The sequence below is a fragment of the Miscanthus floridulus genome, chromosome 6 (assembly GCF_019320115.1).
Source record: "Miscanthus floridulus cultivar M001 chromosome 6, ASM1932011v1, whole genome shotgun sequence".
Classification (NCBI taxonomy): domain Eukaryota; kingdom Viridiplantae; phylum Streptophyta; class Magnoliopsida; order Poales; family Poaceae; genus Miscanthus; species Miscanthus floridulus.
The window spans coordinates 112,290,323-112,311,424 of NC_089585.1; the positions used below are offsets into that span (position 1 = coordinate 112,290,323).

A 21,102-nucleotide genomic window follows, 5' to 3' on the forward strand; every position below is an offset into this window, starting at 1 on the left:
GATCATTGTTTTCTTCCATGCATGTGGCCTCAGGTGATCGATTTGTTTCCTTCAAAGCAGGCGGGTATCGCAGGCGTGGACAGACGGACGAACCAAAATAAATGTCGCACAAAAAATATCCACGTTTTATTCTTTTTAGTTGTAGGAGACTACTAGTAGTTTCCTATCAAACAGGTGCGACAATGTCCCTACTAGTCTCCTACAATCAGGGGCGGATCCAACGGTGGGGCAGGGGGGCGCTCGAGCCCCCCATATCGGAGCAGTGGAACCCCTGGAGCCTCCATGAATTTTTTTGACAAAGTTCTATAGTGTAGGTGGGGCTGAGACTTAAGATCGAGCAGCAGTCGGAGATATATGTTGTTCAGCCACCCCCTAAATTTTTTTCTGGATTCGCCGCTGCCTACAGTATCAAATAGGTGCGGCAATGTTTTCACTTGGTCCCGTTTCTTGAGTCTGGTCCGACAATGTTTTCACTTGGTCCCGTTTCTTGAGTCTGTGGCAGCTCGACGTTTCCTCCCCACACCCGTATTCTCTCTTCTGCTAGCATAGCCTGCACAAAATGTTCCAGAACATGGGAACAAGAGCAGAAAAAATTGTTTCAGAATACAGGAACAAGAGCAGAAAAAAGAAGAAGATGATGAAGAGGTAGGTTCTAGACAGTACTGTACCTCTTTCTGCCATTTGGCCTCATCGACAGAAAAGGTCTGCAACTTTTGCAGCGCTAGTAAAAAAGTAGCCAATAAAAAGAGCGCAATAGACTCCATGGGCGCTCATGCGAAAGGTTTTGCATTTCAGTGTTGCTCCTGCCGGCGGCAGCTCGCTAGGGATTATTGGCGTGGCGTGGCGGCAGAGAGGAGAAACGAGACATGATCGGTGTGGGCGCTAGAGGAGAGGGGATCGGGGGCATTTATAAAACGGCGGGAACCAAAAACGCGTTGTGGATCCAGCCTTCTCAAGTCAGACTCCATCTCCAACCCTGCAGCGCGAAATTAAAATCAATCCGACTACCAGCGATACCTTACCAAGTTAATAGAAGTTGGAAATAATGATACGCTCCTGTTGGCGATGGCGGTTGGCATGACACTACTACTACCAGTAGAGATCAGGATGATTTATTCGACTGCCTCTTCTTGCGTTTGGAACAGAGTTTTTTACATATGAATTTCATAGGACCCTTGTTCGTCAATTTTCCTGACGTCATTGCCAATCTGGAACCAAGGAATGGGCGAGAAATTTTCAATAGGTTCAACAACAAAACATGTACTCTCGGACGAATCAACAAAATGAGCTGGAGAGCTCTGTTCTAAGAACCAAGGAATCAGACATTGTTGCTCTTCTTCCTCACCGGAGAGCTACATGTATCCATTTCATTCGAACCATTTTAGGAAAGAGAAGACTAACAGTCATGCTACATTTTAAAGCAAATCGAGCTGATTTTGAACTCGAAATATACATAAACGAAAAATGCTAAATCCAACGCCCAGAAGTAAAAATCAGGAGTTGAGAAGCCATATACCGGCTTGGCGTCCTTCTCCCCTATCCTTCACCTTCGATTTGCTGCCGCCTACACCATTAACGAGTTGGGCAATGGTGAGATTGGGTTTTTGATTTCCTATTGTTGAGAGGCATGGACGATGGAACCTGATGAAAGGGATACATAAGGACGATGACATTTGACACACTATCTTGCACACTCTCAATTGCATGATGGTTCAATTTAGCTCTCGCTAAGTTTAGTGGATTATCTAGCAAATGTCCTGGCCTTTATATAGCATATGAGTACTAACCGCTTTCATGTCATTATCACCATATTATATATTTTTTGAAGTAAAATCACCATATTATATTCACTCAAAGAAGCATCACTCATCTAAAATTACTAAGGAATCGACGGGTCTATCACTTGTCCAGCAAAAACCACCACGCCGCTGAGTTCCTCCTTGATCAAGAACACGAACGGGTGGTCGGCGACGAAGTCCACCGACGCCTACGATCGCGCGCACCCGAAGCGCATAGCGACAGCGGTCGCGGAGGCTGCCTCGCTCCCTTCCTCGTTCACCTCCACGAAGGACTCATGGTAGACATCGGACACGACGAGCGCCTCCACTATGTCGCTGAAGTTGGCGGTGTCACGATCGAAGGGCAGGAGCAGCCCGAGGTCCAACAGCATCTCCCTTGCGTTCGTCTTGTCCGCGATGGTGAACCTGGGAACCCTAAACACGCGCACGGGGACCTCGTCCATCAGAGTTCTAGAGCTCTTGAGCAGCGCTCAGCTTGTGCAGCAGCGTCGGCAGGCGCAAGTCCAAAAGGTAGATGTACATCGAGAACACCCGATGCTTGCCGTGGCCTTGTTGCGTGTAGCGAAGCCTCACGACCTTGTAGCCGGGCCGGCAGGCGATGCACTGCTTGCTGGTGCTCGACATGAACGGCACGCGGACGATGCAACTGTCGTGCAGGAAAAAAAGGCTTTGTCCCACGTCAGGTAGGCGTCAAACTTGCGCTCCCACACGCCCTTGAAGTAGAGTGTGTTAGCGAGCATCGCCGGCGTCCCACGGTGGAGGCAGCCCGTGGGAAGAACCGAAGAAGGTCCTTGATCAGGCCAGCCGTCGCGCTCGCGATCCACTAGTTGATGTGGCTCCTCGCCTCCTCTAGCCAGCGTAGATCAACACAAGGAACCAAACGAAGTTGTCTCAAGCCCACCAAATTCGTGAGCCGTACGTACGAGAAGAAAGGGGATTCCAAGTTTACCATAGTTTTGAAGAACGCCCGGCGCGCCTCTTATGTGCACCAGATCTGACTTAACTGGGTTGGCTTGTCGGTGTGAGAGTAAAGAAGGCCCAATAGTTTATTTAGAGCGAGCAAGGCCCAAAATGTGTCCAGACGCCAAACATGTTGGCCCAACTAAGAATCTTTTTTTAGAACAAAGAAAACTTTATTTATATTACTTCAGTTCTCAATAGGAAAGTCCTGCTGAAAAAATTGAGATAAAAAGTTGGGTACATCATGCAACCACGTACATTCAGAATTTGAAAGTAAAGCAAACTTGGTTGTATAATGCGCATCCATGTTTGCTTCCCTCCTTACATGAACCAAAACAAAATGTGTGCATTGTCGACTAAGTTCGTGGATTTGATTTAGCACTAGAATAATAGCACACACCTATTACTAGTCTTAGAATTCCATAGCGCCACTAATTCTTGGCAATTCATTTCGCACAATCACCTTTAATAGTCCAAGATCCTTTATCATTAGCGTCGCATCAAGATAAGCATAAGCTTCAGCAGTAAGAGCATCAGATATCGACCCATGTTGTTTACATTTGGCTGCTACAAATTGACCTTGGGCATTAGTAAAACTACTCCCGAGGCACCTCCATAAGTTTCAGTTTTAAAAAGCTGCATCAAAATTCACCTTAATTACCCCATCAGGAGGAGGGCACCAGTGAACTTTCTTTTCTTGCATCTTCAAAGTGTATACTGGTGGGCTAGAATGGTTAAGATCAGTTGACATTTCCCACGCAAACTCTAATCAACCATTCATTGGCTTAAACCAATATACTGGTGGGCTAGAATGGTTAAGATCAGTTGACATTTCCCACGCAAACTCTAATCAACCATTCATTGGCTTAAACCTATTATCGTTTGTCATCTCCTTTTCTTCTTTTTTTGTCGCTCCTGTTATAAGGCAGCCTTCAATGAACTCCTCTCTATCTTTATTTCTATCGCTATCTCTATATCCTATCTATATCTCTTCTTTGTCTTATCTTATTTTATACCTGTCTACCTAGTCTTGGTGAAACCCCAGCCGTCGATTTAAAACTGACAATCAATTCCTTTCCTCACAAAACATGAAACTGACGATCATTCTTTCTTGTGACTAGTACATTGTCTGTGGTACAAAAACATTAATTGACGCACATGCATTGCCAACACACGGTTGACTACTCGATTAGTAGAGGACGAAGATTGTGTGACATAGGGGATGGTGAGGGGCGTACGTATCCACAACACTTGGTAACAAGTATAATAATTGATTAAAATAGGTGAAATCCTTCTCCGACTTGTGTTCTTCCCTGTCACCCAGTACAGGACCTCCGATCTAGAGTTCACTCCTTTTAGACGACATCTCGATTCTTTTAAGGGGGCCGACGATAGCGGTCCACCAAGTGACGGTGGTGGTTCGATGGGAAGTGAGTGAGATGATGGAAGCACTGGTGAGCAGGCGGCAGAGGATAGCCGGTGAGTAGGGCTGACGGCGGTGGCGAAGCTCTAGCGCCTTTCCACGGATTCCAATTAGGGGATCATGGACTGAAGTAGCGGGGTGGGCACGGGTGACACGTCCAGAGGTGCCACTGGTGATCAGGCATGCTTAAAAAACACTAAAGGTATAATACTTTAGACTTAGTTGATATCATAAATTTGGAAGTATAGTATCATAGAGCTACTGTAGAAGGCAATACTTATAGAGTATTATTGTTATGATTACGATGACAAAGTGACGTGAAGTACTCCTATGGGCTACCACCATGGAGTACATGTACAAGTGAAGTACATGCAACTTATTTGTTGAGGACAACTGATGCAAGTGATACATCACCAATTAGGAACTTGTTGTCTTTCTAGTACAAAACTACTAATTAGGAAAGCCATCATTGGCCCGGCCCATCCGTGCACGAAAGCCATGATAGATCGGGCCCATTTTGTTATAAGCATGGCCGACACCTATCCATGTAGAGCACCGGCCCAGAAACGGCCTCTCTTCTTACTTCTTAGCTCGCCGAGATGTCGAACGGCCTCGTCGGCGGCGTCGGCCCCCTCCGGTGCTGTCCCTCCGTGTCCTCCTCCTCCACCACCATTCATCACACCCTGGACGCTCCCCCTCGTCGAAGCTTAGCGATGTGCGCCTCGACCTTCCCTCCTCCAGCCGCGCCCGCCATCGAGGGCCGCGACGTCGGGCTCTCGGTGACCACGCGGCGGGGCAGGGTGTTGCCGGTGCTTAAGGGATGCTCCCTCCTTGTCCCGCCCGGGCAACTCTAGATGCTCCTCGGCCCCAACGGCTGCGGCAAGTCCACCCTGCTGAAGGTTCCTCCTCTGAACTAGGAGGCAGCATTTCGTGTTTTTCGCTCCCACTTTATTCGTGCAGGCCTGATAATTGAAATCCGAACTGAATTCCTCAGACTGGTGCTTGCCTTAAGCGATTGGTTATCTGCAATCAACAGTATAATGTGGAATGCCTCTGTTGCCTCCAATTTGAAACGAAGAAAATAGTTTCCTGCTGCGTGTAGTGCCCAATTTACTTGGTAGATGACTGTCAATTAAGTCTGGCAGTGTTTGGTTCATTTTTCGATTGGAAATGAAAATAGGATACAATCTGGATAGAATCAAGATCTAGCCCCTCAACCTCGTGAGTCGCGAGCACGGATTTTTTGGGGAGAAGGGGTAGTTGAACTTCATGAAAATGTTCAAGCAAGCATTTGTACTTTCGGGGGACCCAAAAGTTGTCAGGAAAGGTTTTGGTGACTTGTGAATGTGCGTGCCATTTAGTGTACTGATGTAACTACATATTGCTCGACAAAAATTTCAGTTTCTATCAGGGATCAATAGAAAGTCCACATTAAAAGCCAATACGAAAATCTAATAAACCTTTGTACAGATGTCATGAATGTCAATTTTGTATCTCTTTTGTGGTGTTGGTGCATCATCACAAAGCAAGAAAAGGGGTTGAGCACTGGAGCAACAAATGGCAGTAGGCAGAGTTAGTTTGCACCCATTGTTTTTTGGGCCAGAATATAGTTTCTGTTACTTAATTATAAATAATAATGTAGTGACTGTTATATTCATGTGGAAGAAACAAGCATGAGTTGGTTTTATCTACTTGCCCTTGTAAAGTTGTTAGCTACATGCATTGTGCTCATTTCTGATTACTCGGTAACAGAACTTTGGGAATTTATTTATTCATTTATTGTCACTGTCACTTCAAATAAATACCAACACCATGTTTTTCTAGGTTTTAGCAGGTTTTCTGAATCCATCGGCTGGTACAGTGTATATAAACAGACCATGCAGCTATGTCTTCCAAAATCCTGATCACCAGGTGGTAAAACTTCTCTTTAATAGTTTTCTAACTGGTCTGTTGTCAGGTCTCCCAATAGATTTTAAGTGGAATCTGTAGTATGCCAACACAATTAACTCACATAGCATCTATTGAATTCAGTTTCACTGTGACCTGTATCAGCTTATGCATTAAACTCTGAGCAGCTATTGGCTATTTTACTTTGTATTGGATAAGTAAATAATGTCTTTGGTTAAACGATATAAATTTATGCTTGCAATTGTACATTTAATCATGTGGCTCAATATATGAACTATGTCATAGACTCGGACAATTTGTCACAAAAGCTTTTCCATGCGTATCCTGCTGGAGCTCCAAATTCACACAATATCCACTTGAATTCACTCGGAGCTTAGTTTTCAGGTGAGTCACACAGTCTGATTATAATATTCTTGTACCATGCAGGAGAAAAGGTGCCATCACTTGTGCGTCTAGTTCTGTGTTCCTTAGTAGTCTTCTTTGTTGGGGACATCACAGTTGAATCAAATCTAACTTACCGTCTAGTAAACCATGAACTTTGTTATCTTCCTTTTTTTTTGACAAACCATACATTTATGTTGAAAACTCAAACACACACATTGGAATCAAACATGTTCTAGCATGTATGAAAGCTTCCACCTGGCGGTCAGCCAAGAACTGCAGCCCCAGATTATCCATGTGTCCAGGTCTTTATATGGAAGAACAGTTTTCTCAGTTCTGTCCTTTGGATGCAGGTTGTGATGCCTACAGTGGAATCAGATGTAGCATTTGGTCTTGGTAAGCTCAAACTTCCATTAGATGAGGTCAGGTTAAGGGTATCAAAATCATTGGATGCCGTTGGGATGTTGAGCTGCTCTCAGGTAGGCATCTAAAATCCAGCTTTTGGATCATAATATAATGTCTTCACAATGTTCATAAACCTTCATTCAAACAGAGGCCAATCCAAACTCTGAGTGGTGGGCAAAAACAGAGAGTTGCAATTGCTGGTGCGTTAGCTGAAGCATCCAAAGTATTACTGCTGGATGAACTGACCACATTCTTAGATGAACATGACCAGGTACAGATCTCCTTCATATTCTGTTTTTTATGATTCCGTTAATTTCTTTCCCATTCGTTGGAGCTTATCATCGTGCCTTATATTAGCTTTGTCTAACTTGCACTGTAATGTTTTATGGCAAATGCTCTGGTTGTGAATTTGTGATATTCGTTAGTGACAGTTCTGCACTCTAATCTCCGTTTGCTGCAACTGTAGATAGGCGTGATAAAGGCAGTGAGGAACTCTGTGGCTGCTGATGGGGAGGTTGCCGTGTTATGGGTGACTCATCGGTTGGAAGAGCTGAAATACGCAGATGGTGCCATCTATATGGAAGATGGCCAGATAATCATTCAAGGCGACGTCTCTACCATATCAAGATTTATAAAGAGAAAACAGGCACACTACTTTGGTCATTTTGAACTCTAAATCCCCGAAGCTTTTTGGCAAAGCTTCTCTTGTGTAAATGGAATAATTGCAAAGCAACTTATTTTGTTATTGTCAACTGTAGTTTTGCTGGAACATCTATTTTAGGCATTTTTCAAAGTAAATCATGTGCGACATGCTTGGCTGCTTGCAATGTTGAATGTCTGCCTGTGAATGTGTGATTCGATTCACTTGCAGGCATATATGAATACCGCCTGGCCCGGGAAAAGCGTGGTCCCTTTGGGCCAGGTGTCGCTGCCCGGACTAGATTGATAGATCATTTTTACTTGATTCAGGCCTGGTCTGGAAGAAGCCTGGCCTCTTTGGGTTCGTTGGGTGCGTGCTCAGTCATCAAGATAGTTTTACTTTGCAATGGTCTGCACTGCTGGATGATTAGTCAACTGTTGGAGTTGGGAGTGACAAGGCTGAAGCTCGATAATCCGTTATGCTTAAACACAGGAGACTAAGCGATTAATAATTAATTTGTTGGAGTTGCTTAGTAATGCAACCGAGGAGTTTACAACTTCATAGTAATTCTTACCTTCTGCAACATATATCATGGTTCTTTCAATATCATTCGTCGTATACGAGTAGAACTGAAAATAGTAAAATAAAACAATAGCAGAGACATGAGCAGATTTTGAATCGTCCACACTCACCAATGATGACAAATAAGACATCATTTCGTCGTTAAGACAAGTCAAGAAGGTTAAACTAGTACTAACAAGGCAGTAGAAACTCTGTTTCATAAAAAAAGTAGTTCCCACCTAGGAATTGAAGAATCCACCAACGCACAAATTCAACAGATACAGCAAATCGCTATCTCAGTGTTTGATCATGCGTCGTCCGGCACCATCAGCTCATTGGGAGAAGTCGACACTAGGCAACAGGTCAGGCAAAGAGTTCATGAAGTCGAAACTGTCGTCATCCACCAACCCGGGCAAGTCCTGATCATAGCCTGCTCCTGCGTCCGCCCCATCAGCAGGATTGGCGCTGACAACATCCACCGCCACCACAGGGAAAGAAGTGAGGTAATCTTCGATGAGCAGGGCAGCGTCTTCCTCCGCGGCACTCCTGGTAGTGGTGGCGATTGCTCCTGCTGCGTCGTCGTCCACTTCCTCCTCGTCCTCGAACTCGTCGTCGTCGCCCCTATGCTGCGCATCCCTGCTGTTCTTCTTGGCGTTCTTGCCGTGGCCGCTGAAGCGGATGCAGTACACCCTCACCGGCGACCGCGCTAGCTCGGGCGGGGCGGTGATGGAGTACTCGTGCATGACCCAGCCCGTGCTGCCCTTGACACCGTGCTCCTGGAAGTTGAGTGCGTACTTGTCCCACTCGATCTCAATCTTCTCGGCGCTGCCGCGCACGCGCACGCGCAGCTTCTTCTTGACCTCCTGCCCTTCTTCTTCCTGTTGGCGCTTCCTCTTGCCCTGCCCTTGCCAGGTCCCGTGTCCCACGCAGGAGCGCTTCTGGCGGTTGCCCTTGGCGTTCATGGCCTGACACGCCGCGAAGAAGAAGGCCTGGTGCCTCCGCCCGTGCTTCTCGAGGAGAGCCCACGGCGGCGCGCTCAGCGGATCGTCCTCGATGATGTCGTTCGGTAGGAGGGGCTGGTCCTGGATGCGAGGGAGCAGGCAAAGCTCGACCACCTCCTCGTCAGTGGGCACGAAACGGTAGCCAGGAGGAAGACCCTGCTCCGTGGCCATGGACGGTGGCTCTATTGCTCCTGCCGGCGGCGGCTCGCTAGGGATTTTCAGCGTGCGTGGCGTGGTGTGGCGGCAGAGAGGAGAAACGCGAAAGGATCGGGGTGGGCGCTAGGGGAACAGGGGGCATTTATAAAACGGCGGGAACAAAAAAACGCGTCGTTCTCAAGTCGGACTCCGACCCTGCAACGTGAAATTAAAACATGTCCGAGCTCCGAGGGCGATACCAAGTAGGAATAGCCGAGTAGCAAACAATGAATCAATGTTGCCCTCCTGTCGGCGGTTGGCAACTTGGCATGACACGAGTACTCGCAGAGATCCGGATGATTTATTCGACCGTCTCTTCTTGCGCTTGAAACAGAGTTTTTTCATACGAATTTCAGAGGATCCTTGTTCGTCCATTTTGCTGACGTCAATGCCAGACCAAGGAATGGGCGAGAAATTTTCAATAGGTTCAACAACAAAAACTGTACTCTCAGAGGATTCAACAAAGTAAGCCCACTAATCAGAGCTCTGTTGCTCTTCTTCCTCACCGGAGAGCTACATTTCTAAGAAAGAACATGTATCCACACCACAACCCATAGGATCCAGAAGGAAAGAAAGACAACTAATTCAAACAGGCACCCATTTCACCTGGACCATTTTAGGAAAGAGAAGACTAACAATCATGCCACATTTTGAAGCAAATCCAGCTGATTTTGGACTCGAAATATACATAAACAAAAATGCTAAATCCAATGCCCAGAAGTAAAAATCAGGACGATGGCTGAGAAGCCGTATACCGGCTTGGCGTCCCTCTTCCCTACCCCTCACCTTCGATTTGGTGCCGCTTACACCATTAACGAGAAAGGGATTCCGAGTTTACCATGGTTTTGAAGAACGCCTGGCGCGCCTCTGCGCGGTAGTGCTCGGCGGCGACGCGGGCGAGCGAAGCTTTGAGCTGCAGATCGGCGTCGACCCAGATACCGTTGGCGAAGCGCACCGTGGTCCCACTCCCACCTTCGCCGCCGCCGTCAGCGAAGACGCGCAGAGCAACGTAGGACGCGAGCGCGGCGTGGGCGCTGCCGCCGGCGGGGCCGACGAAGCTTGCGATCTCGTCTAGCGTGCCGCCCTGGGCGCGGGGGGAGCCGTCGCGGGAGGCGAGGTGGCGGAGCACGCGCATGGAGAAAGCGGCCTCGTCCTGGGCGGCCTCCGCGAGCTGCATGGCCGCTGGTGATGCTCAGGCAGCCTCAGCCTCAGGTTGCGGTCAGCTCACAGCTCAGATACACAAAACGTGGAACCACTGAAATGGACAACGGGAGTGGTTGGATGGATGCGTCGCGTTGGCCGCTGCGTGTTGTGCCGCGTTTGCGTGGATGTGACATGTGAGTATGTGACTCGTGGGGGTTTCCTTGCTGCCGAGTTCATCATAATTCATTCATCCATAGTCCCATGGGTATGGTTTTATAATAGTTGTGCAACTGCAGGTCAGCAGGTGTCGCTACCGAACACTAGCGTCTAGTCTAATATAGACACACAAACGTGTCAGAACATGATCACTCGCTCAAATAGCCAAATATGCTGTGGACTGATACTCAAATTGTGCCCAGGAAACTGAACACCTGATTAAAAATAATGCTAATAGCTCAATTCTTACTGCACGCATGGTCGATAATGCATCAATTCTTACAATTCGCATCCGTACAATTAGATTACAAGAATGGTAACCAGCACATTTTTTTCGAAGGCATCTCTTGCACGAAAATTAGATACAGCAATGGCACGGTACGTATAAAACAAATCAATTACTAAAATTACAGAGAGAACAATATACGCCACCAATGTAGAACTTGAATAAACTAAGATACCACAGATTTGTTCATTACAGACATCTCTAGCCGGAAAGCCGGATCTACCGTTAAGTGTAGCCATCGTTACGAGAAATACATGCACGTGAGGATTAAAAGGGGACAAATACGCAGCATTTTCTGGTAAAATATTGTTCTGCTCCTAAAGTACAACATCAAAGCTTGGGTAACAACTAGGTGCTGTCCCGTCCACAGCTTTCCGCCACACCACAAAGGAACCCAGCATCAAGGTTAGCGAATGACGAGCTGAGCATGCGTCGTCGTCCTTGCTCAAGGGGAAGTCACCTTGTTGCGGAGGCGGCTTGAGCGTCTCAATGGAGTCGGTGTCAGTGGAGTTGGCGTCGCATTGGTCTTCTCCCGTTTTACAGATTTCTCCTGCTGTAGAAAATCGTACAGTAAGTGGACAGCTCACTGCTAACCACATTCTGAATCAAAATTTCGATTCCTCTTTGTCATGTCTGCTTTGAAAATACTTTAATTTCTAAATGCGCAGTGTTGAACCAAGATCATTAAAGCAAAAGCAACAATAATGCTATTATTACTTATCAATTTATCACGGCGAAGGTCTATAAACAACCAGGGCCTGCAATTTCTGATAAAAACTGAAACTGTTCTATACGAACTACTACTTACTAATGCAAATGGATTAGTCACTATCAGTCGATACGAGTCTGAGAACAAGTCATTACTAGTGTAGCCCCCACAGCCCCACACCATAATGTAAGTATATGGAGCAAAAAGGAACTGGCTTGAATAAATTTATCTCATAAAAAATAGCGCATCACCTAATTCATCTAAAATCAATACAAATTTTCTATGAACATCTAGTTAACAAGAGTGCACAACCATTGAAATCTGGTTCATTTCTTCTGGGCAGACATTCAAACATCTAGTTAACCAGAGTGCACAAGCATTGAAATCTGGTTCATTTCTTCTGGACAAACATTTCTCGGTTACTATGCAACCACGTATGCTTCCACAATCTTAGAGTACCAAATGAACTTAGATGAAACTAGTAAGGATTGGATTACCTCTTTTATTGCTCCTCGAACACTAGGGCTTTGAATGATGCTTGAATGCACCTGCATCTTTTTGACATCCTCATCCTTTCCCAAATGTTCCAACAATTCCTGAACTGTAGCATCTCCAGGATTCTGATTCAATCTCTTGATAGATCTTCCTCTTGAGCTATTTGCAAACATGAACTCTCCAAGTAGTTCAACCACTGGTGCCTTGGAGCTGTCAACATCGCTGTGGTTCAGAAACCTACCACTGGAAGCCTTCATGTTCTCGGGATCCCCTTGTTTAAGTTTCTGATCATGGATCCCATGACCAATAACAGGAACCTTGAGAGTGACCAGTGTCTTGGGCAATGATTCTTGCACAGGATCCTCAAGACTGACCAATGGGTCCAACATGGGCAATGTCAACTCCATAGGAACCTCCAAGCTACCAGCCAGGCCTTGGTTAGGAATTGTCAGTTGCGTAGGTTGCTCTGAAGAGTGTACAGGTAGTTCTGCATCTTGAACTGAAGAAGTCACTGACAATTGCACAACTTGATGTTGAACTAACGATGGTTGTTCGGCAAGTGAGTCATAGGTTATGGTGGAGTTGCAACACTCTCTTGATCTTTGATAGTACCTATACAATGCAGCCACCAAACCTGCAAAAGACAAGCATGCCAATATCTGCAGCAAGTGAGGTTCCATTGCAGACCACAGAAATTTTACACTGGAGCATATTGTTTTAGCAGCTTCTGCTGTATTCTCATACTGCCATAGATCCAACTCCTCACTTTCCACCTTTTTGTCTTCCATCTTGTCACTTGCTGATTTTATTGCCTTCTCCATAGAGACTAACTGCAGTACACACTGATTTGAGCAATCCTCCCATTCCTCTAGATGGACTGATTCTGAACTGCCCTCCTCCTCATTAGTTTGAGTTATAGTGGAAGTAATGGAATCCAGTGGGACGTTTCCACCCAAGCAATCAACTTCACTGCTTTGCTTATCATTCTGAAAGGAGATTGCCACTTCTGTATCGAGTATGTCCATTTCAGAATCTTCCTTCAAATCAGCCACATTCTCACTTCTTTCACTCCCAATTTGACATGTCAATTCTCCTAAAAAAAACATTCAGGCAGATATCAGCTAGCCCCATTACAGTAACTGCCACCAGATTCCTAGGAGAAGCTCTGTTGTCATACAGATGATCCACACTTTTAGAGTCCTCGTGCACAAGTTGATTTGTATTTTCTTCCAGCACATCCTCCTCTGGACACGTCGTATAAACTGGCCCTGACAATCTCAGTGAGTCTAATTCATGATCATAGGCATCGTACATGCCCCCAATTCCTCTATCGAAATCGAGTGCATCTTCTGAATAAGTAGGAAAGACAGAGTGATTGACACAGTACATGTAGCAGAAGCAGCAGGACACACAGACGAGCAACAGAAACAGCCGCCTGGCCCACCGGCCTCGACGCGCTGGGACTACCTCCTCCTCCTCCTCGTCAAGCTCGGCCTCGGAGTCGCTCCTTGGCGCCGACGAGATAGGGGACGCTGCCGCCGCGTCCGAGGCCAAGGAATCACCGTCCTCCTCCGAGGCCACAGTGCCCGAGGTCGTGCTGGAGCAGTCGCCGTGCATCAGCTCTGCCGCGCGCGACACCCGGAGGAGGATCTCGCGGCGCCGCTCGGGGTCGTAGCACAGGAACTCCGGCCGCGGCGTGGTGTAGTTCGTCTTCGGATCGTACGGCCCCGCGCCGCGGCCCGCGAGCGTCGGGGGGCTCGGCGCAGGCTTTGGCTGCTGCACTAGCGGCCATGCGGCACCCTCCATGCCCCCGACGCTACCGTCGTTCCTCTCCCCGAGCACCTTCTTCCTCTGCGGCCACGCGGCCCCCACCGGCACGAGATGCTTAGGGCTTGCTTTCTCGTCGGCCCCCGTGGCCGCTCCAGGCCTCGCCGCCTTGGGGCTCCTTCGCAGGGAACCTGGAAGTGAAGAAAGGTAAGGGATCGGAATTGAGCGCAGATGACAGAAATGAAGCGAGATTTGGTCTTATTGCGCCCCCACCTTGGAGAAAAGCTCGCTCTCGCTTGGGAAACTCCATGGCGAATGCGTGACGTGGTGGCCGGATTCGATCTGATGCGGTGATCTGGGGATTTGTGGAAGGCAGAGAGCCGGAGATGGAGAGAGATTGGGGACGGGACGGGATGAAGTGTTTCCAAAATCTAAACTCGAACCATTCAGTATCCGACCGTTACGGTGGCGGCGCCGGCGGGGCGGGTTTATTTGGCCGCGGGTCGAACCGCGGGCAATGGACGGTAAGGCGCTCAGTAAAATGCATGAACAAAAAAAAAAAAAAAAAATCAAAGTTATAATTTAGAATGGCCGGAGTACATCACACATTCATCTACCCTATCATCACCCACACACCACCATTTAATCTGCTAACCTCACGAGTCATTATACATGGCCTGTTTGATAAGTTAGGGTTAGTTATTAATTGGGTTTAAAATTAGTCTAAATTAGTCATGGTTGATTAGTTAGTTGGTTAACAAGTACAATAGAGAGTTAGTAGCTAAAAAATTAAGGGAAATACTAGTGCCCGGACGTCCAGATATAAACAATTGATCCGGACGTTTCTGCTTTACCCGTCTCCTTCCCTTTCGGATCCAGAGGCTACTGTTGTGCTCCATCCCTTTTGGATCCAGAGGCTTTCGCTCTATCCGTCCTACCCAGCACTCATCCCCTTCTGGCTCCCTCCTTTCTCCTGTGATGCAATAGTAAACCACGATAATGGTGGTTGCGCTTCCTATAGCGCTTGCAGACACCGCATATTGTTGTACGTGACAGAGAAAGATAGAAAGAGAGACAAATGGATCGAATGTTAATCATTACTTGCAACATTCAAGAACAAAGGTTTACAACATACTAAAACCTCATGTAACATCAAAAAAAACATGTTGCGACATCTTAAATCGACGGCTGCAACATCCAAAAAATATGTTGCAACATCCTAAATCAACTGTTGCAACATTAAAAAAAATATGTTGCAACATCTCAAATCGACTGTTGCAACATAAAAAAAACATGTTGCAACATCTTAAATCGATAGTTGCAACATACAAAAAAACGTGTTGCAACATTTTAAGTCGACTATTGCAACATCCAGAAAAACATGTTGCAACATTTCAAATCGACTGTTGCAACATCTCATATCGACTGTTGCAACATCGCGAAATTCAACTTTATATTGAGTGCCACAAAACATGTAACATCCAAGATTGACTGTTGCAGTGTGTCACATACTACAACATATATAACCCACGTAGAGTGCAGATCTAGTTGCGCTTGCCTGTGAAGGAGCCCGACCACTATAGAGGAGCTTGTCGCCAGCGAGGCCACACCTCCGACGTATAGTTCGTCGTCGAGAGACACCCAATCATGGAGGATTTCATAGCTGAGAAACATCTCACCATAGAGGTGTCCACTTAGATCCACCTTGCGTAAAAAATAGTATATTGATGCATTGATATGTAAAGAGCTGCAAGAGGAATTAAAGACGAAATTTGCATTTGATTTACACGTCAAAATCTATTAGCGTGCATATATAACACTAGCAGTGAAAACAACAAACTGATGAGAACAACAAACTGTGAAACAATCAGTGCTTAAAGCCGATACATACGGGAGTTATGCACTGCGAAGTGCGAAACAATAACGCTCTTAAAGCCGATACGGGCGTGTCGAGGCGTGCCTACGTTCCTAGCTAGTATATTACATAATTGGTGGCAGTACGTTGAAACTATTGGTATGCCGCCTTAGTTCGGAGCCCTGCCATTCTCCATCGTGTGGTCTTGGTTATTGTCATCTATCACCCATATGACAAGAAATATTAACACAAGGACAAAGGCTGGCACTATATAAAGATTCTGATAAACAATTAACAGGTAAAAGTTTAGCAAAGAAAGCATATTAATGCATAATGCAACGCTACTAACAAGGATCGCATATAAAGTTCTTAATTTTCTATAGCAGAACTTACACCGTCAGAACCTGACGCATGAGGCATCTTGGCTTGAACCCGCCTCATTTCCCTTAGCTTCTGGACCCTTTTCGAGGTCGACGAAAGCTGTGGCGGCAGTACAAAACAACATCAGCTGGCTTATAAGCCACAGAAATGATCAACCCTGTTCGCTTGATCATTTATGTGGCTTATAAGCCAATTAATACTGTTTTATTGTAACAGAAAAATACTATATCATGGCTGATAAATATGACCGATACGGTCAAGTGAACAGGTGTTAGCATTGGCCTTCGCTCCTCCTCTCTCTTTGATCTGGATGTGGATGGTGACCACGCTGGTTTTCTTGGATGGTTGTGCTTTAACTGCTGACTTCTCGGTGGTCGCCATCTGTGTACCAAATACTCAATGTATGCCTCTTACTACCAAATTTGGGGCAGATAACAATGTATTACGTCTCCAGCTTGCGGCGCTGTTCTAATCGATGATGGGTCGATGGGTGGAGAGCGCCAGATTTATACGCCGCCGACGGGGGCGGCCGGGTGAGGCTGACGGCCGGTCTAGCTCGGACTCCCACTGCTAAAAAAAATATTTATAGGGGTGGCTGGTAACTTTTTTTTATGGACGGTTTGTCAGCCGCTCCTACGCAAGGGTCTCTACAAATCATGTATTTGTAGGGATGATTCACAGGTCGTCCCTACAAATCGATTTGTAGGGGCGGCTTGTATTATCAGCCGTCCCTACAAACAGGTATTTGTAGGGGCGGTTCAATCTAGAACCGCCCCTACATTACGTTTTTTTTGTAAAAAAATCAAATTTACAATTCAAAATCGCGTTGCCGAACGTGCCACAACCAACGTTCCAAACCGCGTTCGCGTTGCCGAACGCCCCGTGACCAACATTCCGAACCACGTTCGTGTTGCGAACGCCCCGCGACCGCGACTACAAGCATAAGAGTATTCGATAAACTACAATTACAAGTCCAATTCACAAGAATATATACAATCCATCATTAAATATATAAATTTCATACACATTGTTATCAACGTCCTAGAGCTAGTCTTTTAGTCTCACGAAGGTGTTGGTACTGAGGATTTGTACCTAACTCAGACTCTCGGTCATGGTAGGCGTCTCTGACGTGTACAATCTAATCCAATATGAAGTTACAAAGGTCACCAACAAGCTCTAAGAGTTGGTCATCCTTGTATGGGTCTCTTTTCATTCCTTTCTCTTCTCTCCACTACAAGAGAACAAGTTTTGGTTTAGTATTTTATACCATTTACGAAGTTTTTATACTACGGGTGAAGAGGTTCAAACTTATCCTTAAGGAGTGTCTCCTATAGACATCGGTGTTACTCATTATAGAACATATATAGTATCCACAATGTACACTCCCAGGCTTCTGCTTGGGGCACTGTGTGTTTTGCATATAAAAATATTAAGTAATACTTTTGACAGCTATGTAATGGAGTACTGAAAAAGTAAGTTACACTTACCGCACATAGTATTTTTATAGCCAGCTTTTCCTTCCTAGCTGGATCATGCCTTCCATGATGATTAGTGACATAGAACCTAAATGCCATGTTTGAATTATTTTAGCAAATACAACTTGTTAGTATCCAAAAGTGAACGTTACAAGTATGTATATAAACATATAAGCTAATGAGGATTGTCGATATATATACGTCTTGAGAATCGATATGAAGTCTTTGTATGTCGCCGGGTCCTTATCTAATGAATCAAAGACCCATGCCATGCTCCTCCCGACATCGACGGCTATACAAATCCAGTGGTTGCTGCATGGATTTAATCATAGAACTAGATGAGCTCTTTTGCATCAAATAAAATATATCGAACAAAGCTTTAAGTACAGAGTTGAGCTTACTCGAAGTTGTATGGTAGCCATATAGTAGATTGTTGTTGGAGATTTTTGAAAGCCAGGGCAATGTATGATATAACCTTAAGGGACTCTTCCCTTAGTTTCGCCGTACGGATGTGCTCTTTCTCCTGAAGAGTCTTTGCAGCAGCTAGCTCTTTGGCATCAAGTGTCCACCGTTTAGGGTAATTGAAATTTGTTTGGGCGATAGCTTGAGAGTCCGCATACCCGACTTTTACACTTGGCATTTGTTTGACAATGTGCACTTGCATTCTACAAATCATGCCGTGGGTTAGTTACAACAAAATTCAAAGATTACATTCATATCATATCGAGAGGACAAGGACATACAGGCACCACGTGCGAATTAGATTCATCTCCATTTCTCCCAGGTGAAAGCATGTTTGCATGTCATTGAAGTCAAAGATAATTTTCCCGGCTAGGCTTCCAAATATGCCGATGGGAAAGCATGCTTGTATGATATTTATGCTCGTTGGGAGAACACGCAAGTACCAATCATGGAACATTCTCATTCCAAGTGGTAGGCGCTGGATGTCCCGGTTTGGTAGGAAGGGCTTGCCTCTTTCATATGTTTTTGGGCAATCCTTTGACCATTTGATGGCATCAATATTTTGGATACTGCTTTGCAATTTGATGGAGTTTGCTAGTGACGGCCTCCTCAGAACTCCGTGATGGGACATTTTTAACTTGGTTCTCAGGCTTGAACTGGTCATGGGAATACCACTTGGACACTGACGAGACATCTTTGATCAGAACATAAACTGGCCTTATGGTTATTGGATGCTTCTTTCGAAGTTCCCATTCAGGCACGTCCTCGTCTTCTTGTGCTGCGGCTTCTTCAGAAGGCACTCGTTATTCATGTATCATCTGTGCTTGTTGAGAAGACTGTGGTATCTCATGATGCACGTGCTCGGTATGAGTTGGAGAAGGTTGTGGCATCTCATCAGGCACATGCTCGCAAGGAGGTGGGGAAGAATGTGGCATCTCAGGAATGTGGGGGTCACGAGACGGTGAAAATATCTCCCCGACCTCAACAACTCGCTCCAAATTTGGGAGAGGGGGAGGCGGTGAAGAAGCAGTCAATATAATGTCTCATTTGTGCCAGAGGATGAACTGCCCCATAACATCTCCGAGTAACACTAGCCCCTCGAGAGTTGCGTAGTCTATTCCCCACTGTATGAACTCAGGCTTCACTGTATGCACCTCGATCCTAGTGTAGTCCAGAAGTATCTTATTATTATGGTGTAAGCCACCGGAAGGATGTGCCACACCTATTGCCACCTCCATCACAGTGTTCTGCCAGTCACTGAGAAACACCAAGGTGCAACTAGTTGGTTCCCGTATGCAATCGACTAGGGCTGTGGCTACAGTGGAACCTTGGCTGCTAGGAATTTTCGGAGGGCTGCCAACTAATGCTAGTTCTCTTGGCGGCGTCTCTAATATCCGTGGCTTCGTAGATAGTCCTTGCTCCTCCAGCGCATTCGCAACTAGAGCCTTCACTTGGAGCTCAAGACTAGTCTCCTGGTCTTGGCCATGTTTCTTGTACATGTGCCTGTCCTCTTTGAATCCTTGCTTCCAGGTCGTCCTTTTCCCTAGCCCTCTGGTGCGGCCTATATGATCCTTGTTTCCTAAGCCAAGGCTAAGCTCGTCCCTCTCTCTAGAAGGATTGAATGAGCCATTCTCCTTGTCTTCAGTATATTTCAGTATCCTTGATACCGCCTCTTGGGTCTCTGACTTATCAAACTTAAGATTACTATCGGATGATTCTGTACTCCTCGCATATATTTAGTTTCTTGAGCGTACCTTCAAATTTATCACATCGATATTCCCAGTAGTTGTGGCCTCTTCGTCCATCTTCCTAAACTGTTCTTCTTTGGCATAGTAGCCACTGGGGCCTAGATGATGGTGGTGTTTGTTTCTCTTCGCTAGCTCGGTGTTATGGGCATTGAGCTCCAATGCCTTCGGTGAAGTCTTCTGAGTCATGGGCTCCTCCTATTGACTAGGAGTTATTTTGCTGAACTCGTTGAAGGGAGTTAACCCATTTTGGATATACTTCATGTTGAGCTCCGACCTCCAACGTCTAAATGACTCTCCCATCATCCTGATAGCATTTTTACCAATTCATGCTTACCCTCTAGAAATCTAAAATTGACCTTCAACTGCTTATCACATAGTGCATTCTTTTTGTTCTCTGGTACCTCTTTCTAGTTAGGGGTTGTTGGGTTCAATTTATCTCTTACTAGGACCCTGATCTCATTGTGGAATTTTCCTCTTTAATTCCTTCGGCTCAAGGATCTCCCCTACTGACCTGACCTCTGTTATCGCATAGCATGTCTTATCTAGATATAGATTTCCTTTTCTATCCCCTCATTTCCTCTTAGGCTTGGTAGTCATGGTTGTGTCTTGAGTTGTTGAGCAGAGGCATCGTGATCCATCTCTGTGGTTGTTGCCTCCGCTCTCCTTTCCTCTACTCCGTCTTGTCCAGCGAGATGTCGTGGACGTCGATGTCATCTTTTCTGAGTTTCAGGAGGGACCTATATATACAATAGGTCAAAGTATTAGCAGAGGTAACACAGCCAAAGCTTTAGCAAAATTTATAAGCAAACGCTTTTTCCCTACCTCCTCGTTCGGGTCAAAATCGTTGTCCAAATCTTCCTCCGTTGGTCTCCTTCTGGCTTCACCGTGGGAAAGGATCCTCAGGACATTCATATCCCTCTTCTGAGTCATCCTCTTCTTCTTGCCTTCAGCAGACTCTCCTGCTTTTCCTTCTGCTCCCTCTTCTCCTCGTCACACTGCTCCTGAGTAAGCATCACTTCTAGATCCTTTTCTAACTCGTTATCGAACTGCTCCTGAGTTAGCTGGTCCTCTAGTGCTTGCCTCATTGGTTGGGTGCTCATCATGCTTGGGGCATCGGGCTGCACTGTCTGATGTCTGCGATATTATTTCGTGCTTGTTCTAATAGATGCAAGAAAATATGCTTTAGGTACGCGAGAAGGTATAAGAAATCAAAAAGGGCTATAAACCAAAGTAGTCCTATAAAACAACAATATATAAAAAAAGAGTAGTAACAGTGGTAGAGGCCTCAGAAA

General features: G+C 45.9%; 1 protein-coding gene and 3 pseudogenes across 1 annotated transcript; 1 reads left to right on the forward strand and 3 right to left on the reverse strand.

Moving 5' to 3' along the window:
• Nucleotides 1-1,257: 1,257 nt before the first annotated feature.
• Nucleotides 1,258-10,642, reverse strand: LOC136456609 (serpin-Z1-like; annotated as a pseudogene).
• LOC136456610 (ABC transporter I family member 10-like) overlaps nt 4,643-21,102 on the forward strand; it is a 36,599-nt pseudogene continuing 20,139 nt past the window's right edge.
• LOC136456611 (NAC domain-containing protein 83-like) lies at nt 8,265-10,118 on the reverse strand. The gene has a single exon (XM_066456524.1). It carries the CDS (start codon nt 9,247-9,249, stop codon nt 8,410-8,412), a length of 840 nt encoding a protein of 279 aa, XP_066312621.1. The 5' UTR covers nt 9,250-10,118; the 3' UTR covers nt 8,265-8,409.
• Nucleotides 11,057-14,311, reverse strand: LOC136459084 (uncharacterized; annotated as a pseudogene).

Coding starts and splice junctions, on each gene's coding strand:
- LOC136456611 (XM_066456524.1), bottom strand. CDS start 9,249: ATGGCCACGGAGCAGGGTCTTCCTCCTGGCTACCGTTTCGTGCCCACT.